The sequence below is a fragment of the Excalfactoria chinensis genome, chromosome 19, assembly GCF_039878825.1.
Source record: "Excalfactoria chinensis isolate bCotChi1 chromosome 19, bCotChi1.hap2, whole genome shotgun sequence".
Classification (NCBI taxonomy): Eukaryota; Metazoa; Chordata; class Aves; order Galliformes; family Phasianidae; genus Excalfactoria; species Excalfactoria chinensis.
Window position 1 is genome coordinate 3,804,183 of NC_092843.1, and position 17,237 is coordinate 3,821,419.

The 17,237-nt window shown below is 40.8% G+C and overlaps 2 protein-coding genes across 3 annotated transcripts; both read left to right on the plus strand.

Moving 5' to 3' along the window:
• Positions 1 to 18: 18 nt before the first annotated feature.
• On the plus strand, positions 19 to 2,300 carry MRPS17 (mitochondrial ribosomal protein S17). 2 transcript variants are annotated; one of them, XM_072353517.1, is made up of 3 exons: positions 19 to 82; positions 742 to 888; positions 1,587 to 2,300. In XM_072353517.1, exons 2-3 carry the CDS (start codon positions 766 to 768, stop codon positions 1,878 to 1,880), a joined length of 417 nt encoding a protein of 138 aa, XP_072209618.1. In that variant the 5' UTR covers positions 19 to 82; positions 742 to 765; the 3' UTR covers positions 1,881 to 2,300. The 2 variants fall into 2 exon arrangements, with proteins under 2 accessions (XP_072209618.1, XP_072209619.1); XM_072353518.1 differs by having other exon boundaries at positions 25 to 85.
• A 562-nt stretch (positions 2,301 to 2,862) lies between these two features.
• Positions 2,863 to 15,502, plus strand: NIPSNAP2 (nipsnap homolog 2). The gene is made up of 10 exons (XM_072353513.1): positions 2,863 to 3,019; positions 5,513 to 5,652; positions 5,731 to 5,776; positions 8,509 to 8,603; positions 10,585 to 10,655; positions 11,025 to 11,165; positions 11,585 to 11,616; positions 12,631 to 12,725; positions 13,713 to 13,796; positions 14,297 to 15,502. The coding sequence occupies exons 1-10, from the start codon at positions 2,934 to 2,936 to the stop codon at positions 14,359 to 14,361; spliced, it is 855 nt and encodes a 284-aa protein (XP_072209614.1). The 5' UTR covers positions 2,863 to 2,933; the 3' UTR covers positions 14,362 to 15,502.
• Positions 15,503 to 17,237: the final 1,735 nt, after the last annotated feature.

Genomic DNA, 17,237 nt, shown 5'->3' on the forward strand with positions numbered 1-17,237 from the left:
CCGCGCGGCTCTTCCGGCTGTGGCCCCGCCCCTTCCGGCTTCGCTCCCTTAAGGCCGGTTAGGCGGCTCAGCGGCGGCCCCGGTAGCGAGTGGGATGGGGGCTGGAATGGCGTGTTGTGGGCTGGAGTGGGAGATTGTGGGCTGTGCTGTGAGCGGGTCGGGCCTGGGGAGGCGGTATGGGGGGCTCGAGTGGCGCTGGATGGGAGGTATGGGGCGTTCTGACCTAACTGGTGAGGAGGGAGCCAGAGGCTGGGCCTGGCAGTCGGGCCTGTGGAGGGCTGAGAGGAGTTTATGAGGGGAATGAGCATTCAGCCATTATAATCTAGATTCAAGTATCTGAGCAGAATACACTTGAGCTATTCCAGCAAAATATGCTGTTGGAGCACCAAGTGAAGTCAGAGTGATTGCAGTGGGTACATGTTTCTCTCTGATGTATGAAATGGAGTCATTCAAAGGGATTTTTTGACCCTATGGGGTAAGGTCTCATCCTAAAAGTTACTTCCAGCATTACTGCCATCCTGAAGTAACTCCCTGTCAATGTGGGCACGTTTATCTCTTCTTATGATGTAACACAAGACTGATGGAGTACCAGATAAAGTGTTTTGAACTGCTTGTATCTACCCTGTTTTTCCTACACAACCTAATTAAGCTGTTAATATACAGCTGAAATCGTAATTTCCCCATTGATCATAAGCTGGTTATTTCTTTGTTAAGATAACATGTCTGCTTCTCTGTTGCCAGGCACTGGATGACCATAACTAAACCATGTCTGTACCACGTGGAGCTGTCCATGCAAAATGGATAGTAGGGAAAGTCATAGGAACCAAAATGCAGAAGACTGCCAAAGTGAGAGTGACGAGGCTTGTACTAGATCCTTACTTACTAAAGGTAAAAGCTGGTTACCTTATCTTGCCAGATATCTTTTGTGCTGTGCAGAAGAATGTTTTATTAATCTGACCCCTAGAATTGCTGATAACATCACACTGCCAGCTCCCTAAGGGACTTGTGTGATGATTTGGCTGTGAGGATGACAAGCAATGTGTTTTGTCAGGATGCTTCCTATACAGGCTGTCTGCTAAACGTTTCTTTGAAGTGCTTTGTTAATGCATTGCTGAGTTGGAAAGGTAACATTTGCTGGCTTACACTGTGTTTAATTAGTTTTCTAACAGTTTCTGTAGGTGTTCTTCTGCAGACATAATTGTAAGCATGCTTGGGATATGAATGAATGTGTTGATGTGCCAGAAGAGCATTTTTACTTGTAAATGGAACAGGCTGCCCAGGGAGGTTGTGGATGCCCCGTCCTTGGAGGTGTTCAAGACCAGGTTGGACAGGGCTCTGGGCAACCTGATCTAGTAAAGGCTTATGTTTGGTGGCCCTGCTAGGCAGGGGGGTTGGAACTACATGATCCTTGAGGTCCCTTCCAACCCGGGTCATTCTGTGTGATTCTGTGAAATGCTTTTCAGATAGGGAGCAATTAGTATTTCCACCATTTATGTGGAGAAAACTGGAACAAATAGGTGATGTAAAAATGTGCTTTGTTTGGAATCCTAATGCCAAGGTTTCCTTTTTCTTTTCCCCTCCCACAGTTCTTTAACAAGAGGAAAACCTATTTTGCCCACGACCCGTTGCAGCAGTGTGTTGTTGGAGACATTGTTCTTCTTAAAGCTCTGCCTGAGCGGAGGAGCAAACACGTGAAACATGAACTGGCTGAAATAGTTTTCAAGGTCGGAAACGTCATCGATCCGATCACAGGGAAGCCCTGTGCAGGAACCAGGTTTCTTGAAAATCTATCTGATTCAGAAAACCTGACAGAGGCAGATACTACCTATCTAAGTGAAAAACTCCAGGAACTGAAAGTTTGTTCAACAGACAAACAGTAGAGAAAAGAATCAAAAGGGGTTTTCCAGCTCATCTCCATCAGGGATGTTTTGGGGCCTTGAAATTGTATGTTAAAAATGTTTTGGTGAAATCTGTAGTCAAAATATAAGTAGCAAGTGTAGTTGCTTCTAAGAACAGGATGTTCCGGATGGGAAAAACTTGGTGCCTCAAATGAAAATGTGAGTTAAATGTTAACGCTTCGTTTTGTTGCATGTAGTTCTGCCCCAAAGTCTTGACACTTTCCAAAGCCAGCTGCTCACTTGAAGTGACTCTTGTTATACTCAGAGATGAAATTACAACCGTATGTGGTAGGAGAGTCGTTATTATTTTAATTGTTCTGTATTTCAGGCCATCTTTTGTGATCTGTAGGCTTTAAAATGCTATTAAACCTTTTGAAAGGGAGTGTAGAAACTTTAAAACGAGCTTACCTGCATGTGTGCTCATTTTCTCTGCGAGTTCCTCCTGCCACCACCGTGTTAACTTCTAAGATCTGATGGAATTCAACCACTTGCCTTTATTATGGCAATAAAGTGAGAATGAGTTGTTTGGGTAGCTTAGCATAGCTGCTTATAGCCTGTCCAAAGAGCATTTAGGTCTGAGAGAGATGGATCTCTTGATGGGAAGATGGAAGTTGATAAGAATGTGGCCTCTGACTTTGGGAAGGCATCTTTAATCCAGGGCTGTAGGTCTCTGTTGTTGAAGTGGTTGATGTAAGTCAGTCATTACAGCTGGCTGATTAAGACCCGCATCTAAGTGGAAATCTGGGCTCCGACTCTTACTCAGGTGCATTTGCAGCGTGCAGCTCCATCCCCGGCACGGCAACGGAACCGGAACCGTTCGTCCCGACCCGCTGTTTCGGGAGACCCCCAAACCCACGGCAGGAGGCGGGGTCCGGCCTCGGGTCTTCCGCGCATGCGCACTGCGGCTGCTCCCCGGAGGACCCCCGCCGCCATTTGCGCCCCCCTCGGCCGGCGGCGGCGCTACAGCGCTCGCCCCCCCCACAACCCCCCCCCCGCCCCCAGCGCCGGCCCAGGAGGGAGGCGGCCGGAGCCAAGATGGCGGCGCGAGTGCTGCTGCGGTGGAGCCCGGCGGGAGCGGGCGCAGTGCCGCGTCTCCCGTCCGGCGGCGGCCTGACCCTCAGGTGAGCCTTGTGGGGGGCGAGGCGGGCGGGAGAGGGCGGCCGAGGGAGGCGGGGGAGGGAGCAGCCGCTTCCCGCTCGGATCGCACTCCCCCACACGCACACACGCGCGGCCTCCCCTGTCCCGTCTGGAAATGGCGCCCCTCTCGCCGCGGCTGAAGGGCCGGAGCCGGGCCCGCCGCCTTCTGTAGGGCGGGGAGTGCGGCCGCTGGGGCGTCCCTCAAGGTCACGGGCAGCGAGGCCGGCCCCCTCCCCCGAGTCCGCCCAGGGGTGGGGATCGCGGGCAGCCGTCCCGTACGCGTCAGGATCGCGGCCGGCGCCGCATCGGGCCCTCGGGGCGGCGGTGCATCACCGGCCGGCTGCTGCCAATAGCTGCGGCCCCCGCGCGGTGGAGCACACACACACACACACACACGCACCCTCCTCCACACAGAGGAAGGTGCTGCCTCGGGGTTAGAATGGGCAGCAATGCCCGTGGGGTCAACGCTACCAGCAGCTTTGTTGAAGCAGGTGCACACGGTGACTTTGGGTTGTACTTTTTGAGTTCCAAATCAGCTTTGACGTCTGTTTAGCAAATGAAAAACCTGCTCGTTACAGACAAGTTGTTTTTCTTTCTCTTCCAGGCAGACATTGGTTACTACCGAATCTAAATATTTGACCTGATACCTCCCACTCTACCCAGTTTATGCTAATGCAGAAGTTAAGGCAGATGGAAATGTCCTCAGCAGCATTGTTAATTTAATATGACCCAACTTATTCATTGTTCTCCTCTTGTGGTCACAGCCCAATCTTTGTAGCAAGAAATCTGAGCCTTTAGATAACATTTGTAGGATAAGCATTTGCTAGCAAAATTAAGCAGTGCCTTAAAAGGTTGCGTGAAAACTCTTGGTTTGTGGGTGTCCAGATGGGACACCAGTAGTGTATCTCAAGGGATACGAAGGGATATGGTGGTGAAAATTAAGGCTGTAGACACTCAGTGTGTCTCATCTGAGATGCTGTTTTAATCAACTTCAGCAGTTACCGCTCTTTATTGTAAGTAAAGTAAACATTGAGATGGCTAGTTGTGATTTATTAGTCCTTGTTGATAAGGAACTTCATAGTTCCTGAGTAAAAGATTGCACAAACATCTGTAGTACTTGTTTTATTCCTCATAGAAGAGTGTTCTGAATATTTGTTTGTTAATTGCAATTAGTAATTAGGGAAGAATATACCAGCAGTGTACAGGATGATAGAGCAGGCACTGCAGGGCTTAAATGGAGTCCTACCTCCTGGAGCCCAGTTTTGTGTCTAGTAGGTGTGTTGTCTCCTCTCTCCTCCTCAGCTGAGATCAGACAAACCTCCTGTACCACCCTCTTCTGGCAAAGCTGTATCACAGAACACCCCTTTGAATGCTTGTATTCAGGAATGACTGAACAGGAATGTGCTTGTATGTTTGTTTAGGGCTAAATAAACCACTGTGTTCAATAAACAAGACAAAATACTTACCAATTACTTCTTAGCATCGAAGTTTGTCATGGCTGTGGGCTGTGGTTGTTTTGGTTCTTACTATTTCTCTGCTCTGAAATTGTTCTCAATTCATCTGTCCTGCTTCCACAGGGTATCCCAGTTCATTAGGTTTTCAAATGTTGATTGTTGAGGAGTGCTGCTGGTGTGAATTCCTTCTGTGCAATACAGGCAATTGTGTTCTTTGAGATTTTTTTTCAACCAAAAGAAGTTGATATTTTCTTCTATTTTTCTTCTATTTTTCCTTTGAGGAGTTGTCAGAAAGTTTTCATACTGGAAGAAAGCTTTGTATCTGAAGATCGAAACGTGTCATCTGGATCTCATAGTCAGTGGTGCAGGGTATAAAGTTGACTTCTGAGATAGAAAATGGTTTAAATTTCCACCTGGGCTGCTGCTTTCTTCAGAGAAATAGTTTAGTATTTCAGCAGAAACTCTGTATCATAAAGGGGTGAACTGAAGGAAGTGCTTCCTTTGAGTAAGAAGAAAAAGCATTCAAGCTCGGGGGCATAAAGATGCAGTTAAATACAATAGATGTGTCATTTAACTTTTCCTTTCCAGAGCTGTATTTAAGCAAACATAGGAACATATGGCACTTACACTGTACAAATCTTTCCTTATGCCACTTCTTGCTCTTTTTTACTCCCATCTGTATCCATCAAGACAGACCTTGGGCAAATACACTTAATTAAAAAGAATATAAAAAGAAAACAAAAGCAGCCACCTACCCATTTCTTGCATTGCTTATGAAGAATAAGAGTAGAGAGTGCGTGGTTAAGTGTTCAGCTCTGTATCACATAAAATGGTTTGTAAGGAGGTAAATCCCAGTGTGAAAAGAGCTGCCTTTATGTTGCTGCCAAGTGGCTCAGAAGAACAAAGCTGGATGTAACTGTTTTAATTTTGCTTGTATTATACTTGATTGTGCCCGTCTTCCCTGCATTATGGGCATTTTCAAGACGTGCTCAGTGACAGTGTAATGTACTTGTTAATATGTAGGGGGATGGTATCTTCAGCTAGCAGACCTCGTGAAGACAGTTGGTTAAAATCGCTATTTGTTCGCAAAGTCGATCCAAGGAAAGATGCTCACTCCAACCTTCTAGCCAAAAGAGAGACCAGCAGTCTGTATAAACTACAGAGTGAGTGATATTCTTATGTTTAACGTTACTGTTTCTTTGTTCCATTCCTGCATTTCTCATCTAATGTTGTTGTTTCAGTTCACAATGTAAAACCAGAATGCCTAGAGGCCTACAACAAGCTTTGGTAAGTGTGCGTGTTATGTTTTCACATTTTAGACGCGTTGATTTGACCACAAATGTTCTAAAAATGAGCAAATGCAAAAAAATATTAGTGGGGAGGTAGACAGATTCTGCTTTTGCTTTTGGGGTATGATGGCAAATAGATGTTATTCTTGGAGAAAGATGGCAAAAGATAGTTGACTCAGATCACCCCTTACTTTTAGAAGTGTCATTTCCTAATCTGCAGTTTAGGGTGATGCCTTCTGTGCAAACATGGGCAGAGTTTGTTGGAATAGCTTCCTTCCCACCCTTAGCTTTACAACTGCAATTAGATCCTTCTATGCTACTATGCATCCCAACTCCTGCTGCCATGTAGGATCTTGTTGGAGGGGGTTATTGTCTTCATACAGAAAGGAAAGGGAGAGATCACTGGTAAGTAAAGCTGCCTGCTAGTGTTAAAGTATGGCTTGCAGGTTTTGAAAATGCAGGGTTTGATTTTTTTTCTTCTATTTTCCTTCTATGAAGTTATATTACTGAGATCTACTCCTAAAGAGCTACACAAGTCTTTGGATAGGATCTGCGTGTTGGGGTGATAACCTCCAGAGAGAGCAGTGCTCTTATCAGTTATCCTGTCACAGCTCTCTAAAATGCACGGAGAGCAACATTTAGAACTGAAGAACCACATTACAGAAGTATTAGCCCTGTCCTGCATACACAGTGACTCCATTGGAGACAGAACAGTTGCATTTTTAAGGAACTGAGTGTATAATTTGGAAATGTAGTAAAACTCCCATGTTTGGAAGCAGCAGGTTTCCCACTGTCCTTGATCACGTTGTCAGTGAAATAAAACGCTCTCAGCCTACTGTGACCAGTTATTTTAACTGGTGTATTGACTGGGACACCAGTTGGGCTAGAGTGAGGAAGTTCACACCTCCTTATTTATGTCCTCAACTCTATTAGTTCTTTGTCCAGCATTGCCTAACTTAGCCATATTAAGCTTTGAAATGGGTCTAGGTAACCCAAACCTGCTTTCCTTCTTATACAGTTGGATAAATCTGCTAGAATAACAGAAGGTATTTTTAACCTTTTTGTTTAGAAAATACGTACACAGAGGCATGAGTAGCATTCAGCCATATTCTTGTTTAAAAGCTTTATATAAACATGTCCATTGCATGAGGCAGAGAACGACTTCTCTGTGTATCTCATGAGCTACCTAGATGTAACATGGAAGCACTTTTTATTTTCAAGGAAAGAAATGATAACAAAGAAGGAAACTGCTGATAGCAGCCAGGTGAAGTGTATGGGGTTAGATTTATTCTTTCCAAACTAAGGATAGTTGAGGTATCCCAGGGAAGGAGAAAACTTGAGAAGGGAGTAATTAAGAAATGGAGGTACTTCTGAACTTCCCTCCCCCTAAATAAGCATGAACAAGTAAATTCCTGATAAGGATTAGTCATCGTGTGTTCGTATAGAAAGAACATAACGAAGGCAATTAGGAGAACACTTCGTGAATCACTGTGGTTAAGGATCCCCTTCTGAAGAGGTAGTGAGTTATTTTTAAAAGGAAAAAGATGGTTTTCAAGTCTATGAATGACAACCTACCATGTCTTTTTTTTTTTTTTAATATAATTTGGAAAAATATCTTTGATTATTGTGGTAATAGTTTAATGCTCCCGCTTAATGCTGCCACTCAGGATCTCATTATGCTTTGAAAAACCAAACTGATAGTGACTGAAAACATCACTGGAAAGTCTCCTATTGTATAAATTCCACCGTAATGAGAAATATTGAAATATAAGTTGGTAATGAAGTTTTCTGTGGGTCATCAAGAAAGTCAGTGGTAGAACCAAGAGAAAAAGTTGCATGTTCTGGCTGTCAGGACAAGACCAGCTTCTTTCTATTATTTGATATCTTGCAGAAATAGTGCCTTGTTTGCTGCAGAGTAAGAGTAGTAATTATTCAGGGGAGAATATTAAAAGGCAAAGTTCTACCAGCCCTATAGGCATTCATCAATATACAGTGCAGTGAAAGCTGACTTAACCAAGTTAGCTCTCAGGAAAACTTAATTTCCTGGTGTTAATGCAAGTCACCTTTCTTAGTTTGAAAAAGCATTACTGATACTGGAAATAGTCAAAACAGAAATTCAGTGTTAGACATACCTTCAAGGCAGTTTCACCGTGTGCTTCAATGATAAGTTGCCTCAAACTAGATCTGCTTTCTGAAGCCGAAGAGAAAGCAGTAAGGCAGCGTAGTACTGAGCACAGTCTTCATTTGATCAATCAAAATACTTTGTTTTTATTCATTCAGCTCAGTAACTGTTAATAATAATATATTGGTAAAGAAGAAAGTCTGTCCTTTTCTACTGTTTGTATTGTGTTGATAAAGAAAACATTTTCCTAAAGCAAAATCACCCGTGTAGCTAGGCTGTGCTTTCTGTGAGACATCCTGATGTTTATTTTCCTAATGTGTTGGATGATGTAGGTGATATCACATAATTCATTGCATCCAGAGTGTTCTACCATGGTGTGCATTTGTCATACAGTGTAAGAAATAGTAACACTCACCTTATTTTTGTGTAGAGCTGTAGTTATCTTTCCCCTTGCATAGCAGATTCTTGTATTTCAGCTTTCTCTTCTGAAACGTAGAGCTTGTGAATTTTCATACCATAATGATAAACGTGTGGTGATTTGTTATACATATCAACTGTAGCCTCCCTGAAGGAAATGCAACATAGTGTCTGTATTCCTTGTTTTCAAGTCAAGAGGTGCTGCCAAAGATTCATGAAGAAAAACACTACCCATGTGCACTGGTGGGGACTTGGAACACGTGGTACGGAGAGCAAGATCAGGCTGGTAGGAGATAGAAGTACAACAGAATGTAAAACCATACAAGTGAAACGCGTGCTTGGCAGGTTTCTTCTCTTTAAATCATCTCTGTTGATAGTAAACCTTTAGCAATGTATACAGTGAGGATGTGTGTGCATCGGTTATCAGTAGTCATATTAACATTTGCAGTGCTTGCTTTTTGTCTTGTTGAGTTTGACAGTGAAGCTTTTAATTCCTAAAGTTTGTCCTCTCGTTAATACTTTCCTGTTTTCCAGGTGGTAGATTAACAATTGGAGAAACGCTGGTCAAATTTGCTCCTGTAATATTTTGCAGGCACGGATTGTGTTCCTGAATACTTAAGCCAGAGTCAAAGGCTTACAAACACAGAGTTGACAATGAAATGACAATGAAATGCAAATCATACATGCCATCTGAAAAAAGGATTGCATTGTAAACTCGCAATAATCTAAATCTTTACTGGGGGTTTTCTGTTCATGTTCTTATAAGGGTACCACCTAACAATGCAGATTGAAAATACATTGAACTAGAAAGCACTGAAGAGCTGCTACAGAGGTAACTGCAAAGAGGCTTGTGCAGAAAGAAAACCTGAACAATTTCCTGGGCTCTGGGAAAAGGAAAGAATGGGAAACCACACATACAGAGTGGTGTGCCAATGCTTGTTTTGTGGTAGAAGCTCTGTGGTTAGAGCTGTGCTAGTGTCAGTGTCACTGCTTTGTTATCCAAGAAGCCCTGTGCAGAGCAGGGTGGTTGGAACTAGATGATCTTCCAACCCAAGCTGTTCTGCGTATCATTGTTTCAATACACACAGTAATTTTCCCTGTATTCACAGCATATTGGAATATTGACACTGCACAAATGTGAGGAAATAACTGTAGATAAAGCAAACAATATCTGAGAAAGAATTCTTGAAAGTTGAAGGGAAAGTGGGCAATAATTGAAATGAAAAATGCTTAGCCAAATCTCATTCATTGTTTTTGTAATGTATTAACACAGACTATATCTGTAATTGCATCCACAGCTTGGCTTGAAAATGTTATTGCAACAGTTTTGGCAGAATAATAAAGCAGATTATGGGTTTTTTTTCTTGTTCAGTACTTGTGCTCAGGCTGTGTTAATACTGTCTGGATATATCAAATTTGCCCTGGAGATTAGGCAATAGAAGCAGGCATACTGGATGAATCTGCTGTTGTAGTGAAGTGCTTTATACATTAGTCTCGAGTTCACTCTCCTGGAAAAGGCTCAGGACTTCAGTATAGAAGAGCAAATTGCTTTTCTAACTCTCTGAGTTGAAATATTGTTGCCTTGCTTTATTAAGTGCTTGTAAGTAAATTTCATTAGGATTTACTAGAGCCATTTAGTATGCCTTATTAAAGAGAGAATACTTTGAAAAGACTGTCAAATGCAAACACCTGTTCTGAAATCTTTATGTTTTTATGGGGAAAATCCTAGCAAAAGTCTAACAATTGTAGCACATTTAGATAAATTCTAGTATGCATTTTTAATTTAACCTTTATTACAACAATAACATGTGCATCATTTTTTTTGTGTATCCTGCTGAAAGTTTCTTATGCTCTTTTTGCTTGAGTAACTCACTAAGCTAAAAAGTCCACTATTCCCTTGCTCTTAGATGAAATAGTTTTAAAACATCTTTATGAATTAAGTCAGCCTCTTTAATTGAATCTCATTTTAAATTACAGTCATGTAAAGCCATCACGCTTTACTAGCATGGCAACAAAACCTCCTCTTAGAAATCTTCCTCTGATTCTAAACTGTAAAGTTTTTGAAAGAATACATTCCAAAAGCAGATGATTCTGTTAAAGTGTTCAAAGTGTAGTGCTTTCTTTAATGACAGTCTTGTTTGAAGCTGTTCCATGACTTGTATTATTGTATAATTCTGCTGTATGAAAAGCATTTTGTACTGTGATATTCCATAAGTTTTGTGGTTTGCACACAACATCCATGAAAATACTTCCTTTCTCTGTTTCAGTTCATCTGTGGAGGTATGAGGGAGGCTACCCAGCTCTCAATGAGGTCATGAGTAAACTCCGTCAAAATAAGGTAAAACTCTTGGATTTTGCTACAGATGGTTAAAGAAAAGAACATGGAATAGAGCAAAACAGTGCACATTTGGACACCTGCTTTTACTTACCACTTTCTGTGCAAGCTTAGAAACAGATTGGAAGAGATTCAGGTTCAGAAATATTGAGTCTGAACGTTAGAGATTCTCAGATGCTCTATAAAAGTGCCAGCTGAAGATTTCAAAGGTGCCAGGGGAATTTGGCTGCCTTTGCAGTTTAAAGGATTTCAGTGTCCAAAACCTCAGTATAGTATTGAATAATCTAAACCACTGGAGGGGATATAGTCTGAGTTTTTTTGTTGTTGTTGAAACATAAAATACATTCTGACAATGACCATGTTGTTTTTAAGGAGTTCACAGAGTTTCGCAAAGAAAGAGGTAACATGCTTCTGTCTCGCAAGAACCAATTACTGTTGGAATTCAGCTTCTGGAATGAACCTGTTCCCAGAGAGGGGCCGAATATTTACGAACTGAGATCCTATCAACTTAGAGTAAGTTTGAGGTTTTTTATTTTTTAAGCTATATGATGTCATAAAACATTCAAAGAGTGTTTATGTAATGTGGATGGAAAACAGACCTCGTCTTAAAAACCTGGTTCTTATCAAAGCTGATGGCTGAGTCACTGTTGCTCTCAAAGTGTGGGGTCCAAAATGAAGGCAGACTCCAACGAGATACTGATGTCTCTTGTGTAGGGCTGGAAATCCTATGTTTAACTTGAGGGGAAACTTCTGGAAAATGACTAAGAACTAATATAGTAAGTAAACTGAGTAATTATAAATGATTATAATATGCTTATCACTTGAAGGAAGTGGTTTTATTATTAGTGCTTTCCATATGTAAATGTGAATATAATCAAAATACTGCAGTTTTCCTTAAGCTACAATCTTAACCGTCTGTTTTGTTCTTGTAGCCTGGAACTATGATTGAGTGGGGAAATTACTGGTAAGTACTGCCTTAGCACTTTTGTTTTTGTCTTTGAGAGATGTGTGTTTAAAAGTTATGAAGTGGAAGTGACAGAATGGTACTGAAGCATTTCAGCCACCAGTTAATGGTCTGCTTCTGTTCTCAGGCAACTTGTAGAATAGTTCTGTCATTCTCAGTTTATCCTTTGAGGAAAGGAAAAGGAATTCTGTGTGCAAACAACACTGTGGGCCGAGTGGTTTGGGTTTCTTTTACGTAACCCTTTTAGTTTGATATCATACAGCAGAAATAACTTACTTTGATTAGAAAACATTGGTCTTTGAAGGATGCTGTTAACTCCTTAAGAGTGTGTTCTTCCACAACTTCAGCACCAGTAGTTATTTTTCCTCCAGGTGCTCTAAGTCTTGACTCTTAATCTTTAAAAGTCAAGTTGCTTCTTGAAAACCTATTGAGCAGCACATTTGTATTCTAATATATAGGTTAAAAACATTTGAGACAATGCCCTCTTGAGCGTATGCTTTGAATTTTGACTTGTACAACACTATTGTAAGTCTCTTTCAGTTCACACTCAGTAAGTTCATGCAGTTCTTGTGGTTGACAGTTAACTAACTTGGAGTATTTTCAGTTATTTTGACAAAAGTGAGGACTTGGATTTTTTTAGTTAAGCCAGATCTGTGGTAAATGAGTGTGACAGAGGCGATATGACAGAAGCCCGAGGTTTTAGTTAGAGAGCTGTATACTGTTCAAGCAGTTGTCATCATAATGGATCTAATCTTGTAGACAGTGATTAATGCGCAGTGATGAAACCACAGGCCTCCAATTTTTTATACATTCTAACAAGATGTAGGTATCTTTTAACTACTTAGTGTTAGAAATCAATGGGATTGTTTTTTTTCCCCCTATTTTTAATTTATAATGTGTACAGAAAATGCTGCTTAATGTTTGGGGTTCTGTTCGCATCTGCTTTCTTTTCAATTATCATTCATTTGCTACCAGGTCTGCTGTTTTTAAAGACTCCTTCTCTCTCTTCTGTAGGGCCCGTGCAATTCGGTTCCGACAAGATAACAACGAAGCAGTTGGAGGATTTTTCTCACAAATTGGACAGCTGTATATGGTTCATCACCTTTGGGGTAAACTTGTTCACTTTTACTGTTTTTTTTCTCACTCAGTCAGCCCCTAACAGACTGTTGACTTTGCCCAGGGGACAAGGTTGTTAAAAAGTCAGAGGAATGTCTTAATGGGATTTTTCTTTTACATCAGCTCTATTGATTTTCTATATTTTTTGCGTAGACAACTTTATTTGTGAAAGAAACAAGCGGGACTGAACATTTTATGCTTTGTCTTGTTTCTCTCAAGTTTCTTAAGGGTTTTTCTTATCTACTTGTTTGCTTTCAATAATATAAGCATGAAAACTCAGATCCTACCATTTCTTTTTTCCATCCCCATCCACGCTGAAGTCAGACTTTCACAGCTTAGTTTCAAAAACCACACTTGAGAGAAAGCAAGCAGTACAGTGTTGTGGCTTACTCCACCTGTTAGTTTCTGCTGATGCTTAGGTTCCTTCTACTCTGGGATTATTTTATCTTGAAGAAACTCAGTGTCTAATGTTTATTTTAGAAAATATGCAGTATTAACTTCAAATCTTGACAATTCAGAATATTGTATTCCAGCTTTAGAAATGTGATCCCCACCACCTGTGTAGAACTGTTACATTATCTCCCTTATCAATCTTAAGACATTTATCCCCACCACACTTAGGCTTCCTCATGCTGCCCCTGATAACCTTTATTGCATTTAAAAACTACAATCAGTACACAGTTAGTTTAGGGGCCTTTTTTGTTACAGAAATGCTCACAGTCAGGTGAATGCTTTGCTGATGTCTGTTTACCAACCACCACCCAAAACACTCCAACCATGCAGTACTTACATTTGCAGAGTACATTTCGCTCTCTTCCCCAGTTCCTTCTATTTGCATTGGTTTGAGAGTGTTCCTTTTTGTGGAGAGCATCTTAATTTGCAGTTTCCTAACAAAACACTAGAATACTTTTAAGGGAGTACATACATAGAAGCAAAAGGAGTTACTTATACGCTCTGTGCTCGCTGTTGTCTCTTGCCAGCTTACAAAGATCTCCAGACCAGAGAAGATATAAGGAATGCTGCGTGGCATAAACCTGGCTGGGATGAGCTAGTCTATTACACAGGTAACATATTAACTAATTGGAATGCTGGAGGCAGTCCTTTCTGCAGGCCGTCATTTTTATTCTTCATTACATTGTTCAATGTAAAGTTTTACATCTCTGTGTTATGTGAGTGCATTCAGTTTTGCTGCTCTATGGAGGGACATTTCACTGAGCTGTAAAGGGAGTTTTGCAATTGATTGTACGAACTTTGAAGGCCTTGCATAATTGCTAAAAAAATTCTGTTGTTAATAGTAACTTTTCATTTCAAATGCCTCCACAGGAGAGGAGCAGATTTGTGTAAATTCTTAAGTTGTGTCCAGCAATCTAGGAAGCCAACAGTAAAATGTATCTGTATATTGAATTATTACCTCAGTTATGGGACTGTTGGTGGTTATTGATGATTTGGCATGCATGAGCTGGGGAGTAATTTGAAGACAGTAGTATCTCTTGAAACTGAGCATGCAGAACTGTTGATGGGTCTCTGTTAGTGACATTAAACCCCATCTCTTTTTTTTTTCCAGTGCCCCTTATTCAGGAAATGGAGTCCAGAATCATGATACCATTGAAGATTTCTCCACTTCAGTAAAGTCATTGATTTACTTGTGCCTACATAGATAAAGTGACAAGTATTTGTCTTAATTAATTTATGGTATACGTTGTATATCATAGTCAAAAATATAAAAGTACTGTATTGAGCTTATAAAGGAGACCTCTTTTCTTCAGAATCTAATGACTTTTTGCTCCTGGGATTGTACCACAAAAAAAAAGAAATGCAGGACTGTAGCTAAAAGGTTGATTAATTGTAAAGAAACTCCTCAGGTTACGTATGGCATTTGGTATTTAATATCTCCTAGATAGAAAATGCCTGGTGTTCACAACAGCAATAGAATGGAGTGTTATAGTTGCTGTGGCCTTTGTGTAGCATTTATAATGACACTGCAGATTGCAAAAACGAATGGGGAAGTTCTGAAATCGGGAGCTTTTAAACCCTTGGGCAGCTCACCTAACTTTCTAGCAGGGCCGAAATCATTAAGTAGCTCTAAATTTATGAATAGACGATTATTAACTGAGGATAATATTATCTGTCAGGTGATAGCTTATGGACAGAGAATAGGGCATTCTGTTTCACAAGGACGTTGAAGCTTGTTGAAACTTAACTACGCGCTTTTCTAGATATCAACATCTGGAATTAATTTTGTGAAACTGTTTGGAGCATTTTTAAATATGACCCACTGTTTTCAAAGAGATACTGACACGACATGATTGTCTGAACATTCTGCAGAGAATCAGTTTCAGTGAAATACATGTATTTCTAGATATAACTCAAAAATCTAGGAAAAGGGGTTTTATTTAATAAGCAGTCATGCCTTCAGACATATGCTTGGTCAGGTGTTTCACTAACCACACAGTAGGTACATAAGAGTTAATGTGTGAAACTGGCGCATGTTGAGTCAATAGGATTGGCATAGAGCAGTGTACCATTATGTCCAGTTCTATTTTGGTTTCACTTTTAGACTAGAAAATATCAACACTTTTAGTGTCTGCGATGATGTGAACATCCTGTAAGTGAAAATAATGTTCTCTCTTCAAAGTGGCTACAAGAATCAGTGTAACATAGAGAATGTACAAATCAGTTACTGAATGTCCAATTTGTACATTTCAGTGAGTTTCAGGAAAAACATCAGTCAATAAAATCCTTTTAATTTTCGCACATTACTGGCACCGTATACCTATTGCACCATCTGTCGTTTCTCTCATCTTGCAGTGTTTCTGATGAACACTTCCAATAATTACACAGAACGTTTCAGCTTAGCGCGTCAGTGTCACTTCCAGTATCACTTCCTGTGTCAGGAACAGCCTTTCCCAGTATTCTGCTCTACTTCTCCAAAATTAATTTACAATATTGCCATTATATGCCATTTTCTTAGATGTTTTAAATGCTGATAAATACAAAACATTTCTCCTTTCCATTTTCTCCGTAAGTTCTGCAGTTCTAATTTCTTCCTTTTTCTCATGTAAATCACATTACACTCATACCTTCCTGGACAGAATCAACATTTGATCTGATTCTTGTTTGGTTTTATATTTGCTTCCTGTGTGCGTTGTCAACTGATGATGGGATTTTACTGAGTAAACTTCTGTAGCTTAAAGTTCTCAGCTTGGCGTAGTTAATGTGCCACGTACATCACTTCAGCTGTTCCTTCTTGTAAATGAGTTATGTGATCAGTTCTATCATTTGGGACTTTTCCAGACTTCTGGAGCTACTTTTAACTACCAAAAAAGAGAGAGAACATCACTTTGCAGTCCTTGTTATTTCTCCCAATATCCTCTCCTTTCTTGTTCCTAGAGGGTTCACCAGGTAATCTAACCCTTATAACCAGCCATCTTGGTGCCAGAAAAAGGACAAGAAACATCATAGCACCATAATGAAGACACAAGCTGAAGTTTTAGTGATCCTGTAGTCTACCTAGGAAGGTAACAAATTGTTCTTAAAAAGTCCCCTCATGGAAGTTGAAGATACAGCTAAAAGCAACTCTGTCTCATGAATAATCACATTGAAATAAAACATGTTATATGAAGTAATATACTTTCCTATAGCTCTTAGTCAGGAGACCCACTTGAAGACCAAATGGTTATCTGCCTCATAAAGCATAATACTCTCCAGCTCTACTGTGATGGGTTACGTTCAAGTAAACCAGTAGCTTGGTTGTAATACTGAGAGTTCCCTTGTGCTGCTTCATTCTCTCTTGGTTTTGTTTAAGTTTTTCAGTATTTTACAGACAAAAGCTGCTCACTAAACTAAGTAATCCTTCCGGTGCCTCCTGCTCTAGGAGGTAGGGCCTGCTGCTGGCCCAATGGAGGGGGTGTTACTTTCTTCTAAACAGTCAGACCTAAAGAACTCTTGTGAAATCATTGGCATGATGCCGTGTTTCCATAGCAGTCACACTGGCAGAAGGTACTGTTGTGAATGTTAACAGCTCTGTGGCACAGAGCCCCGTGTACCGCCGTCTATGTGGTGTTAGTGGAATTACTTGAAGCTTGTCATAATGTTTGTAGGATCAGGGTCTCTAACTGTAGCCAAGTAGCAAAGTGTTTTTAATTCAGTAGAAAACTGCAACAAACAGAAGCACTTTTTTGCTTCATAGCTGTACAATTGTATAGAAATGAACTGAATAAGAGCAGAAGGAGTTTACGCTTGTTCTACCCGTGCACTCTTGCCTAAACAAAAGCGTGATTGTACATGGGCTGCCCTTGGAGCTGGCTGAGATTCTTCTCAGGAAGAATTCAAAAGAGATTATGTTTAATGCTCCCAAAGGAGTTCTGGTGACAGAACTGGCTGTCTTATGTTTTGTGGAGATGTTTAAACTGTATACAAATACGCAGTATAACTGTTGGTATCCATTTGTTTCTGTTTGCTTTTTGTGGTGTTTTTTTAATCATTCTACTTTCTTAGTGTTGAAA

Coding starts and splice junctions, on each gene's coding strand:
- NIPSNAP2 (XM_072353513.1), top strand. CDS start 2,934: ATGGCGGCGCGAGTGCTGCTGCGGTGGAGCCCGGCGGGAGCGGGCGCA. Junction 5,777..8,508: donor GAGGCCTACAACAAGCTTTG/GTAAGTGTGCGT, acceptor CTTGTTTTCAAG/TCAAGAGGTGCTGCCAAAGA. Junction 11,166..11,584: donor TGAGATCCTATCAACTTAGA/GTAAGTTTGAGG, acceptor TTGTTCTTGTAG/CCTGGAACTATGATTGAGTG.
- MRPS17 (XM_072353517.1), top strand. CDS start 766: ATGTCTGTACCACGTGGAGCTGTCCATGCAAAATGGATAGTAGGGAAA. Junction 889..1,586: donor TAGATCCTTACTTACTAAAG/GTAAAAGCTGGT, acceptor CCCCTCCCACAG/TTCTTTAACAAGAGGAAAAC.